General features: G+C 36.9%; 1 protein-coding gene across 1 annotated transcript; it reads left to right on the forward strand.

The window, feature by feature from the left end:
* Positions 1–9,044: 9,044 nt before the first annotated feature.
* Positions 9,045–13,735, forward strand: mmp9 (matrix metallopeptidase 9). The gene is made up of 13 exons (XM_081348659.1): positions 9,045–9,326; positions 9,461–9,699; positions 9,803–9,951; positions 10,044–10,172; positions 10,654–10,827; positions 10,972–11,145; positions 11,355–11,528; positions 11,607–11,762; positions 11,904–12,108; positions 12,220–12,353; positions 12,443–12,593; positions 12,732–12,835; positions 12,928–13,735. Exons 1-13 carry the CDS (start codon positions 9,192–9,194, stop codon positions 13,026–13,028), a joined length of 2,025 nt encoding a protein of 674 aa, XP_081204785.1. The 5' UTR covers positions 9,045–9,191; the 3' UTR covers positions 13,029–13,735.
* Positions 13,736–14,034: the final 299 nt, after the last annotated feature.

Below are 14,034 nucleotides of genomic sequence, written 5' to 3' on the forward strand. Positions count from 1 at the left end.
AAACGGATCTGCTCGTGTGCAAGGTTAAAGTGCGCAAGCAGACCATCTACGGGACAAGCCGGATTCCACCATATCTTTATGTACACAATATTAATATTTTACATTGTAATCCTTTTATTTGTAATATTTGGTATGTTTGTGTGCTGCTGCGCGTCCCTGTGTGTGTAATAAGCAGAGTGTATGCACATTGTGCACCAGCCTATAAGCGTATATTACTAATGCGGCCTTTAAATAACCCCCCAAAAAATAATACTGCGCTGTCTAATTCGGTTGCCTCAAAATAGCATGCGCCAACAACGCGCCTGAACACACCTCGTTTTCAGACCAGCACGCCCACGGGCGCAAATGCATTTGCTATTTAAACAACGTGGCGTAGGACGTGAAAAAGATAACTACACCGGGATGAACATGCAAAAAACACTTGCGTTTTGCCGCGTCGCGCCAGGTGTATGATAGGGCCCATAGTTACCACAGGCAGAAAACAAAAGAATATAAAAATGGAGGAAAAGGGGGAAAAAGTAATAAATGGGATGAAATGGGATGCAAGTATCATCACTGAAAAGAATATACCAGTATGTGGCATTAATACGATCAGTTCTAGATTATAGAAGCATAGTATTTGGATCGGCAGCTAAATCTCAGTTAAAAAAGTTAGATGCTGTCCAGGCACAGGCTCTGAGAATATGATGTGTGGAGCTTTCAAAACAACTCCTGTAACAGCCATACAGGTAGAAATGGGAGAATTGCCACTAGAGTTAAAAAGGAAGCAGTTGATGGCAAACTATTGGACGGGTTTACAAGGGCATAATAATGTAATTCACATCTCACTAAAGCAGTACTGCAGGAGAGCTGGGAGTATGAGAAAAATCTAAAGGAACATTTTGGATGGATTGGAAATGATATAGCCAAAGTGTTTCATTTGAGGATAAGTCCCATGGTAGTTTATCCAGAGACTGCTCCATGGAAGATAGTTTGGCCTGAGGTAGACTGGTGTTACAGGAAAAAAGGAAGGCACAGGAGGATTCTAATTTGGAAAGAGTGTTCAATAATCGGGTAATGGAAAAATATAATGAATATGTCCAGATTTATACAGGTGGTGCTAAGAATCCAGAGACAGAAGCAACAGGATTGGGGATGGTGATAACGGATAAAGGAATAGGAATCAATAGAAGAACATCTAATAAATTAGGGGTTTGTTCAGTGGAAATGCTGGCAATATTATTAAAATGTTAAAGGGTTAGTTCACCCAAAAATGAAAATTCTGTCAGTAATTACTCACCCTCATGTTGTTCCAACCGCGTAAGACTTTCGTTCATCTTCGGAACACAAATTAAGATATTTTTGATGAAATCTGAGAGCTGGATCAGTCCTCCTGCAGGCTTATGGACACTATATCTTGCTGGCCCAGAAAATGTATTAAAGACAGACTATTTGTTGGAACAACATGAGGGTGAGTAATTACTGACAGAATTTTCATTTTTGGGTGAACTAACCCTTTAATGTTAAAATGTTATTAAAATGATGGGTAGAAAAGACGGGACAGAACAAAGTTTTGGTATGCTCTGATTCATCATCAGTTTTAGCAAGCCTACGGTTATTCTATTCCAAAAGGTGTCAAGATATTCTGTTTGAAGTATTCCAGTCAGTAACAAGAATAGTAAATCAAGGAAGACAGGTAAAATTGATATGGATTCCAGGACATGTAGGGATAAGGGGGAATGAAATAGCAGATAGATTAGCAAAAAGGGCGTTAACAAAGGGAAATATAGAAATGCAAGTAAGTAAAGGGCTAAAGGGTTAGTTCACCCAAAAATGAAAATTCTGTCATGAAAATTCTGTCTGGATAACTCCTCCATAGGCTTCTATGGGATCGAAACTTGCCGGCCCAGAAAAGTTACTAAAGACATCGTTAAAATAGTCCAAGTGACTACAGTAGCTCAACCTTAAGTTGATCAAGCAACGACAATACTTTTTGTGTGCTAATATGTAATAATGATTGGTGAAATATTCATGCATTTAAGGGTTAACCTTGACATGTTTTCCTGTGAAATTTTGCCTTAATTATATTACTATTCTTTTATGTATTGATTTTGCTGTTGTAACAGTTTCAGTCACTCATTAATTTGTTTTTATTATTTACAACAAATGTAGAATCTGCAGTTTACACTGATATGATTAATATCTCTCTTGCAAACAATTCATCCAGGAAACAACATCATTCTGACAGCTGAACACCCAATTAGCCTCTTTCTCAGGGATTTAAATGAATCATTACAGTGAGGCCTGCTCTATGAAAAGATTTGCAGAACTACTTCAGCCAGACGGAAGAGTCATCTGGGATTTATCAACACCAGCCTTTGAGTCACAGATCCCATGGATCACAGACATGAATTTATTTTGATGTTGCTTTTTCTTTTCAGCCTGGTTTCACATGACACCTTAGGCTCTAAATAATAATGTCATACATTTGATTGAAAGCATTACTTAGCGTTTTGTGTGTGACTGCATTTCTCATATTGGTTTGGATTTAATGCATTGTTTTATATGTAATGCGATAATTTGTTTTATTCTAATTTTGGGTAACCTTTTGAAGAACTGGCCTGGGATGACATCTGAGGATGAGCCTACAGGCCTCACTTTGGCTCATTTACAGTCTTGTTTCTGTTAATTAATCAGCACTGTCCCTGTCAAACAAAGACCGAAAACAAAGGCCCTGCACAATACATACATGATTCCAAAAACACACACTGTATATGCACTTGCATTTAAGTGCTGCAGGGTGTATCCAGTGACATGATGGAAGTGAAAGTAGGCTGATTTGGCAGGATGACGGCTCTCTTGAGGAAGCGTTGTAGTTGACAGGTGATGGGATAGAGTTTGTGTCAATCCATCTCATTCTGAAGCTGCATGGGGCTTTGAAGGATGATGGCTGTTACAGTTGCCCAAGGGCGGAGAAGTTGAGAATTCTTAAATTCATGCTTAATCTGAGGGAGTAGATGATATGAGTCATGTTGTTGCATATATATCAACTCTTAATTGTTGACATAAGCTTCCCATGTAGTCCCAATGTTTGCACACAAAAAAAAAATGTTAGGTGGCTCACCCTTCACTGGTAATGTTTAGGAGAAAAATCCCCACTAGACTCCTGCAATGTCATCACATACTGAACGTAGCCACAGGAAATGATTCAAGCTCTTATGCAAACACCTATTTGCTGCGCTAGTAGCAAAGCAAAAAGCAATTACCTTTGATGTTAACTCCATGAAATTCCTACTTTTTTTGCTTCTGACTTCTGTTTTGATTCTGCCCATACCTTGCATTCTTACCGGCAGAGTTGCTTGATTTAACACTGCTTTATTTAGAATAGAAGAATAGAATGAGGCATTTATATAGCGCTTTCATATGTACTACTGTACACCCAAAGCGCTTTACAATCATATCAGGGGTCTCTCCTCAACCACCACCAGTGTGCAGCATCCACTTGGATGATGCGACGGCAGCCACAGTACAACGGCGCCAGTGCGCTCACCACACACCAGCTATAGGTGGAGAGAGGAGAGAGAGTGATAGAGCCAATTCAATGTAAGGGGATTATTAGGAGCCCATGATTGGTAAGGGCCAATGTGTGGAATGTGGCCAGGACACCGGGGTTACACCCCTACTCTTTACGAGAAATGCCATGGGATTTTTAATGACCACAGAGAGTCAGGACCTCGGTTTTACGTCTCATCCGAAGGACGGATGCAAATTTCCTGCAAATGGAAGTGTATGTCAACATTGCAGCGGATGATGTGCATTCAGTTGATACACACAGAGGCCATATTCACACAGCAACACAATACAGTTGTCAATATTGCGGTATATGGTTATGTTTGGTTCATTTAGGTGACAACCACATTCAGGATTATATAATACAGAATTATATATAATTCATATATTTAACTACGTCAAATTATGATTATCTGTAGCCTGCAAGCTACAGTTTAGCAACAGATGTTTTCTTCCGCATTGAAGAAAACATACATCTGTGTGTAACGTTTTATCGAAAAATAAAAAATATAGTGACTTGGTTCTATTCATTGGTTGTTGAATGGATTTTGTTGCGCAGACATGGCAACCCTGAGGCAGATGAACATGAGCTTGCAGAGACAAGGACTAAGTGACTGGAGAAGTCCTGCATATATCCCCATGCACTTGTATGTCGTTTTCCCCAGAAAGTCCAGTTATGACATTTTTGATTAAACATTATGAGGTCAAAATATTTTTTTTTTTATAAATTAATGGATGAACTCTTCACATTAAGATCTATAACATGCATTTAAACGGTAAGGTGAATTTTCATTTCATGCCAACTAACTTATAGCTTTCCCAACACTAGTCAAAGAACAGGCCTTTTCAACATGCTTTCTGTGCATTTTCCTTCAGTTTTACAAAACTGTGCAATAATTTAGTAAAAACATCAAAAAAAAAAAAAAAAAAAAAAAAACCCCACACACGGAAATGCTGGTAGTTTCTGACTGGGAGTGAAATTACGAACAAACATTTTTTTTTTGCTGATTTGCAAATTTACCCCCTGTGGGAGTACAATCATATGACATTTCAGACCATTTCTCAATAATTCAGAAATCCAGTGTCATATTTGCTCTGCTGTATGGTGTATGGTAAACACAATAAGGAATTACTCTCATGATTTATGAACGGTTTATTCGGTTATTCAGTCATTTCGTAACGCAAATCTCATGGGCCAAACATATCATAAAATATTTTTAGAGTATTGTTTTCCTAAAAAGTAGCCTGCTGGTGTGGGACGAAGCCAAGTGTTGAGGGTTCAGTGTCTGTGTAGGCTTTGGCTGGAAGACCAGGGCAGGGCAGACTATGTTGCTGTGGTCGTTTTATAGCCAGCAATCTCTGCCTGCGACATTTAAAACATAATTATTTTCATGCATCACCCTGAGAGTTTAAGAAGAGGCGGACACAGACCTGTGCTGTTATCACAAATGATCTTTTCAGATTTTTGGTTTTTGTGTAGTCACATCACACTGATGTCACTCTCACATCCTCTGTTGTGATGCAATAACATATGTCTGTTTGCTGTGGTTTCCTCTTGTCACATATGGCATGAGAAATGTTTTCTCAAATAATGGGTAAATTTACTGTTGCCAAACAAGGCAAGTTGATATTTTGTTCCCAGCATAAGATGCTAGGGGGTGTGTGCTAGGTTTTTGGGATGTAGAATAGCAAAAACACTGTGGCATTCTCTACAGCCCTGGAGCCGTTTTTCATTACTCACTTGACGCCATTCTTAAACACATACAGATGTTTCCGTATAAGCAATCTGGATATGTGACAAATGCAAATCGTAGCGCCCATATGATTGTGCATAAATTATTGTAAATTGATGTCCGGTAAGTTAACCCAGCTTATAAATAGTTATAGCTGCAGGACTTGATTACCATAAAACATTTACAGAGAGTCAACAAGTCATTATAGAACTTTTATTGTAAAAATACTATATGAAGTGAGAAATCATCCAACATTATTATTACAACAACAGAGCAAAAACCAAACCTGACCACATCAGCAAGTTTAGTTTGATTTTGGTTTCTGCCTAAACAGCCTATAGCACAATGTGTGTGTTGTTATGCTAATCCGTATTCAAAGGTTTTGTACATTTGACATTTACCATCCTCGTAGGAAGGTTCGTCCTTAAAAGGGTTTTCATGGCCAAACTTTAAATGAACAACAGCACTTTCCACATCAAAGTCGTATGTCAGAAAAACATAAACACCACTATATATTTCCCTTGTTTTGTTTTTAAGTTTAAAGAGTCACTCCCTTGTTATCTACTGAGAACATTGTGCACATTAAACTAGTCTTAATGTGTGGACTTACTCTACCTATCAAACAATATTTTCATATATATATAATGAAAATGATTAATCATAGAATAATATATAATATTTCTACACTCTTAACTTAAAAAAGTAAGTTATAAACTTAATTCGTAATTGAAAAAAATTAAGTTACGTGAATTTTTTCAATTACGCATTAAGTTTACTTAATTAATAATTTTAAGGCAATTGGTTTCCTCACCTTTTTAAGTTAAGTCACTTTTTACAGTGTAAAAAAACTGTGTGTGTGTGTGTGCGTGTGCTATGGTGTGTGTAAATATGGCACAGGACTATTGTTATTTGAAATAAATGATGTAATAAAGATAAGAACAACTTACAAAATTGTCTCAGAATTTGCACATTTCTAACAAATTTCCTAATGTATGTTAGTTATACACCCCATACAAACTTACACATGTCATTGCACTGACACACACACAACACACACACACACACACACACACACACACACACACACACACACACACACACACACACACACACACACACACACACACACACACTGGTTAAAAATGACCTCATTACATTGTAATCTTTATGATCCTTTTAATAAATCAAACGCATTTTCCAATACAACTCCACCCACAGGATACAGACATTACAGTGCACCATAAAAGTTTCAAAACTATTTCTGATAAAATGCTCTCAACATGTTTGTTAAATTGCCCTATATATGGTCATGCTTTCTATAGCGATTTACTTTCAAATCAGGTAGAATATAACATATACATACGGACTACAGTTCCAAACCTCTTGATGGTTGTTTATGAAAAAAATTCTGAGGGGGAAACATGCAAGTGAAGTGACAAGACTAAACCTCAACTGGGATGCACTCGTCCTGAAGTGTTGTATGTCATGACACAAACAACTCAAACAAGGGTTCCTTGCCCTTGGCATCCACTAAATCTGAATCTGACAATGAAACAATTTAAGTAAACAACATATGAAGCCTCATAAGCAAACTGCATCTCATCTACAAATGTGAAAACACTGATGCGTGAATGGATGGCAGATGCAAAGAAGCTTTTACATTTGAATTCTGAAATGTTGCTATTTCCCTGTTTGTCTTGTTGTCCATTTATGTGCAATAAAGCATGTGTTATTAAGTTGTTGAAAGAGATTGATTAATGCCTGTTTGTGATTAGGTTTCATCATTCGCTTCTGATGAAATTATCAAAAAGGATGTTGCATTTGTGTCGGAAGACACAAGAACGTCTTAATGCAATTTGGTTTTACTGTGGTATCAGTACATATCTGTGTCAAAAGCCATTACTGAATGTTCATATTTATCTCACTATGGCTCTTTGCAGTTAGAATGTATATTAAGCTTAAGTTCAGTTTAAATATATTATAATTTTCCCTATTCTCTATTCTGTTCTTAGAGTAACTAGTTATTTATAAAATAAACAGGTAATTTTATCTCTGTCCTTAAAAGAACAAATATACAGGCAGTCACCACCCCCACTGTAGCGGCTGATTCATTATCAAGCGTATTGAGACAGAGGAAATGAATTTTCATGTCCAAAATAGAGACATGCATTATAAATGAGATACTTTTAGTTATGACAGAAGTGTTTCCTGTCTCAGTTTTTCACAGTAAATTATGTAATAAATTATGCTATTAATGTACTGATGCATTTGTTGATGTTTATACCTATAAAAGGTAGTGATATAAAATATATTACCAGTGTTTTGCATTATGTGATGTGTGTGTGACAACATGTTCCTAAAAACGCACATATATGCGAACGAAATTCGGAAATTAGCATATGATTGTGGTTTTTTGCATTACTTAAGAACAGTCTTACATCCTCATTTTCAAAGCATCATTAGGCAACTTTTCTCAACATCAATAGCTGATTGCTTCTGCATTTTTGCAGACACCAGAGCAGTTTATGGCCATGTATAGGATTTCCTTTGCCTCTGGGCCAAAACTACTCATCAATACAGCACAGATTAACATGAATACACTTGTGCAACATTGAGTTTTGTAAGATCATAGCTGCGTTAGCAAGACTGTATATATGACATTCCAACACAATCTCATGGCAATTTGTTACTACGTTTTGGCGAATTGGTGGCTAATTCATATGAATTCGTGCATCTCATTCTTATGTTTTTGTCCTTACGCCCCTGTGACGGTTATGTTTGGGGTGGAACCTCATGCCAATTTTTTTCTAATAATCATACGTTTTGCCACCATTTTTCCGTGAGATCAGGTTGATCACTCAGCTTCATGAATGTCATGCAATTAATCTGGCACCTTTTCATGGGTTTATGGGTTTCCCAAAATTTACTTACACAGAGTGAATTTACATCCATCCATTGTTCTTGGTCCACAAAAACAAAAACTAAAAAAAACAAAAACGAAAACACCCTTTGAAAAATCACCATGTAATTTATTTTACATTTAATTTATTATATATAGTAGCCTACATTTATATTATAATGGTTTATTAATAATTTTTCTACATTTACATATACATATATATGCATAAAAAATATGTATGTATGTTTATTTATGTATTTATTTATTTGCATAAAAACATTTATACTCATATAGCCAGTTTCTAAAATGATATACTATTCATTCATTCATGCATGCATTTATACTCCTAGCTAATTTATATTTCTTGTACATAAGTACATTTATATACTTATATAGACAATTGTTAAAAATATATATGATTTATTTATTGTCCATGAATACATTTATACTATTATAGTAACTAATAAATATATATAATATGTATTCACTTTTCTTTTACATAAATACAGTCATATTCATATAGCCTATTTCGCAATTAAATTATATATACTATATTTATGTATATTATATGTATTATATTTATATTAAAGATACTTAAATACAAATATATGTTCTTTTTTCTTTTAAAGTGACCATTTATTTTAAGAAACTAGATAAAAGACAAGACAGTGTTGTCATCTTTTGTGTCTTCAAGCTCAATGTGAGGTTGCTGGAAATCCCCTTATGTTTTGAATGGACCAAAAAAAAAAAAATCTCACTTCTTTCAGTGGGCAAGTGTTTGGTAAGTGGGAGTGCTAAAATGACCTACAGGAGGTGGGTGGATGCTCAGTGACTAATCCATGAGGTGCATAAATACTGCCTTCAGGGCACAAGAGAAGACAGACAAATCAGGAGGAGAAGACGCAACAAGATTGCATGCACTTTGTTTCTCTGGAAGACAGTTTTTCTAGTTTTGAGTCTATTTTCTTATTGAAGTTAACTTTTTTCTAAGTTGGCTAGAAACTCTAAACATGAGACTTGGAGTCGTGGTGTTTCTGGTTCTTGGAACCTGTTCTTTGAGAGCTTGGTCCATGCCGCTCAAATCTGTGTATGTGACGTTCCCTGGAGATGTGATCAAGAATATGACGGACATTCAGCTGGCAGATGTGAGTATATAGATTTTTAGTTCATGGTTTTTATGATTATGGATATCTACTTTCAGTCCTGTACTTTGAAAATAGTACAAATGCAGTTGTATCATTCTAAATGAATACCTTTCTATATAAATATTTGCCTCCAGGAGTACCTGAAGCGTTATGGCTACATAGATGTTCTCCAGAAGAGCGGACTGCAGGCAGTCGTGTCCACTTCTAAGGCTCTGAAGAAGCTCCAGGAGAAGCTCGGGCTGGAGGAGACGGGGTCGCTTGACCAGCCCACCATTGATGCCATGAAGCAGCCTCGCTGTGGGGTCCCAGACATCCGAAACTATCAGACATTCGAAGGAGACCTGAAGTGGGATCACACTGATGTTACGTACAGGTGGGATATTATCTGCACCCAACCTTTGCCTACTACAACACTTTTAAATCTCATAGGTTTGTGATGAACATGTTGTAATCTATTGCATTGTTTTGACTTTCAGGATTTTGAACTATTCACCGGACATGGAAGCCTCTTTGATCGATGACGCCTTTGCCAGAGCTTTCAAAGTCTGGAGTGACGTTACCCCTCTGAAGTTCACACGCCTCTATGATGGCACTGCTGACATCATGATCTCCTTTGGGAAACAAGGTGAGTTGATTTTTTTTCTAATGGATAAAATTATTAAGATTTAACACTTGGACTTCTGAGAAGGTTTGAATGAACTGCTGTTTTTGTTTCAGATCACGGAGACCCCTACCCTTTTGATGGGAAAGATGGACTGCTGGCTCATGCCTACCCTCCAGGTGAGGGAATCCAAGGAGATGCCCATTTTGATGATGATGAATACTGGACCCTTGGATCTGGACCAGGTGAGTGGGATTCTTACTTGAAGTGGCTTTGATAAATAGTTCAAATATCATGAAGCATCTTACGCTCTAACAGTTTCATAGGGGACATAGTGGGACAATAGCTCCCTCTACAGTTTTGAGTGTAGTGACAGTTAGAATGTGTCCTAAAACAGGGATTGTCAGACTGGGAAAATATTTAAAGTATTTGCTTTAGGTTCATTTTAATAACCATAAAAAAGCCAGTTACTTAATTTTTGAAATATATTGTTTTTATAATATCACACTTAATATTTCTCATATAGAATAAATGAGTCCTTAATTGTTCAAATGTATAGTTCTGTTTTTAAACTTGGGTCAGAATATGACCCCACTTCATTTCATATATAGTATAAATAACCCTTATATATATATAAAAGAAAATTATATCTCGGGTCCCACACAAGGGGATCATCATGTTTACCCCTATATATTTAATTTATATATACACTTGTGTCTCTTTCAGCCATTCAAACCCGCTATGGTAATGCAGATGGTGCAATGTGTCACTTCCCCTTCCTGTTTGAGGGAACATCCTACACCTCCTGCACCACCGAGGGCCGCACAGATGGTCTCCCTTGGTGCGCAACCACTGCAGACTACGACAAGGACAAGAAATTTGGCTTCTGTCCCAGTGAGCGTAAGTGTTCCAGTAAACAGACAAAACAGACATTTAAACTGACTCCTTTGCCCTTAATATGTGGAATTAATGTGAAAGTATTTCAACAAGCACAAGTTTTTATTCTTTGAGCATGTCTAACATTCCATCTCTGTTTTCCCACAGTTCTCTTCACGTTTGATGGGAACAGCAATGAAGCACCATGTGTATTCCCCTTCGTGTTTCAGGGGGTAACATATAACTCATGCACCACGGATGGACGAACTGATGGGTATCGTTGGTGTGCCACTACATCTAACTTTGACACTGATATCAAGTATGGATTCTGCCCTAACAGAGGTGAGCAGTTGTCAAGACTCAAACCTGAAACTTTGATGGAGTCAGATACATATCGTAAATGCAAAAATAATATGTTCTCAAGTCTCAGCAGTTCACAATCAGATATTATTTTTTTCACTAAGCATATATAGCAAACATTTAACAGCATATTTCTACAGTATCTATCTAAGATATGTAATGTTTTATAATATAATATTTTCCCCTCACAGATACAGCTGTGATTGGTGGAAATTCAGAAGGAGAGCCATGCCAGTTTCCTTTCATCTTCCTGGGAAATACATACACTTCCTGCACCAGTGAAGGCCGTGGTGATGGAAAACTCTGGTGTGGAACTACCAGCAACTATGACACAGATAAAAAATGGGGATTTTGCCCTGATAAGGGTAAGTGATAATCATCTCCTTCAGACACTATACAAATATGAAAGTGAGAGATTAGCTAACATGCCTTTTCTCTCATAGGATACAGTCTGTTTCTGGTGGCTGCTCATGAGTTTGGTCATGCACTTGGTTTGGATCACTCCAAAATTAAAGACGCTCTGATGTATCCCATGTACAAATATGTAGAGGATTTCTCCTTGAATCAGGATGATATTGAAGGCATTCAGTTTCTCTATGGTATTTATCCACCATCATTCACTGATTGTTAAGTTTACTATGCATGTTCGAATTCAAGATTCAAGAATTTTGATCTTGACACTTAAGAGTCTGGTCAATTCTGGTTTTATAGCTATATTTATATTCATTTCTTCTTTTCAGGACCTAAAACTGGCCCTAATCCCACTCCTCCAAAACCAAAAACCACCACTTCCTCTCCGGTTGTGCCAACTAAACCCACCCCAAGTGAGAAGACAACCACTGTTTCCACCACAACAGTTGTAGACCCATCACAGGATGCCTGCGAAATCAAGGAATTTGATGCCATCACCGAAATCCAGAAAGAGCTTCATTTCTTCAAGGATAGGTATGTGCTGTTATTCTACATATATACTGACAAGATACTGACAATTGCTAACATAACTCAGTTTATTGCTAACATAACATCTTTCTAAATTCTATCTTTTTAACATCTAAGGCATTACTGGAAGATCTCAAGCAAAGGAGAGCGCAAAGGCCCTTTCCTGATTTCAGAGAAGTGGCCTGGCCTGCCAGCCACCATTAACAGTGCCTTTGAGGAACCCCTCACTAAAAAGATCTACTTCTTTGCAGGTTCTTATTTATCAGATTGAGATATTTTGCCATTATTGCAAAACATATAAATTTCAGATATATAAGAGTGCTGTATTTCATGCACACAGATAAACAGTTCTGGGTTTATACTGCAAATGAGGTGCTTGGACCACGTAAAATCGAGAAGCTCGGCCTCCCAAGCGACTTGGACAGAGTGGAGGGAACTGTGCAGAGAACAAATGGCAAGGTGCTCCTGTTTAACGGGGAGAAATTCTGGAGGTAAGTAACTTTGCTATGACTGTAACTGATCAGAAAGTGTAAAGTTTAAAGCATTGAGTTAACGATGGGAAATTATAGTTTAATAATAATAATTGTAGTTTTTCATAGTATTGTTTTATCTCTTATTTACTGTCACAGACTCGATGTGAAGGCTCAGATGATCGACACAGGATACCCTCGACAAACTGACACTGTTTTTGGTGGAGTGCCCATTGATTCACATGACGTGTTCCTCTACAAGGGTAAGTGAGATTATGTTCAAATTCATTTAAAAAATCTGATTTACTGAACAAGCAAACTAAATTTGTTCTTTCTATTTTTCAATATTTTGCAGGATTCTTTTACTTCTGCCGGGAAAGTTTCTACTGGAGAATGAATGCCAAAAGGCAAGTTGACCGTGTCGGTTATGTGAGGCACGACCTCCTGAAATGCTAAGACGTGCAGTCGCTCGGCACAGTGAAGACGTCCAACATCCTAACCTGATGATGACAGAGCCCTTTTTAAAATGGGGAAACCATTTCTCTTCTGTGTAAAATTTAGTGAGGAAGACACAGACAGAATGTATTAAATTTTAAGTCCTGTTTTGGGGATTTTGACTTTAACTGTTATAGAAGAACAGTTTTAACACTGAAATTATCATAGGCACATGAAACGGGATGTTAGGCATATTTGTCTCATTGTATGTCAGCTTTAACTTGGTCTTATAATTTATTATTTCAGCTTACTATAACTGCTTTGGTCATGATGAGTTTCTTAACAGCACATTAAGAGAAACTATAATCTTGTTCAATAAAACGTCAATGAGGCAATGCCAGTCTAACTCGAGGAATTAACTTTGTGTATGTAAATGTATGAGTGGAGTCACCAGGAACATTGTAGCCTAGATGCATTTGTTGACAACTGAGCCTCTATTCTCTGTGTTGACCCATTCAGAAGTTTTTCGAAGCAAAGGTTTATTTTTAGCCTTGGAGCTAATGTTGAAGTGTTATTAAGCCCAGATTTTGGTGTATTGTGTAATCATTTGCCTGGTGTAAATGATAATATTAATATTATTAATTTAATGTTCCACTTTCCACTTATTTATATTGTATTTGTTTGCTGCATTATGTTAACTCAATAAATTTGTAAGCAAGACCATTCAATATGTGCAACTGCTCTTTCATTAGTATTTGGCCTGTGTGAAAACAAACTAGAATCTCTCGTAAGGTGAATTTACAAAAATATTTTTTGGTAAAAAGGTGATACAAGTTTAGAATATATTCAATAACCAATCACTGCATATGATTTTAAACAGTTGCCACAAAAGTATTTGACATGTAGCAGGTGATTAATATTAAAAGTAATAAAAAGGTTCAAGCTTGTATGTGCCACATTTATATTGTATGCAGTATCCATAAATGTCCACATATTCACACACAACCACCCCACATACTCATGTTAA

Source organism: Scardinius erythrophthalmus (assembly GCF_964197995.2).
Source record: "Scardinius erythrophthalmus genome assembly, chromosome: 20".
Taxonomy (NCBI): Eukaryota; Metazoa; Chordata; class Actinopteri; order Cypriniformes; family Leuciscidae; genus Scardinius; species Scardinius erythrophthalmus.

Coding starts and splice junctions, on each gene's coding strand:
- mmp9 (XM_081348659.1), top strand. CDS start 9,192: ATGAGACTTGGAGTCGTGGTGTTTCTGGTTCTTGGAACCTGTTCTTTG. Junction 12,109..12,219: donor CTTCATTTCTTCAAGGATAG/GTATGTGCTGTT, acceptor TTAACATCTAAG/GCATTACTGGAAGATCTCAA. Junction 12,836..12,927: donor TGACGTGTTCCTCTACAAGG/GTAAGTGAGATT, acceptor AATATTTTGCAG/GATTCTTTTACTTCTGCCGG.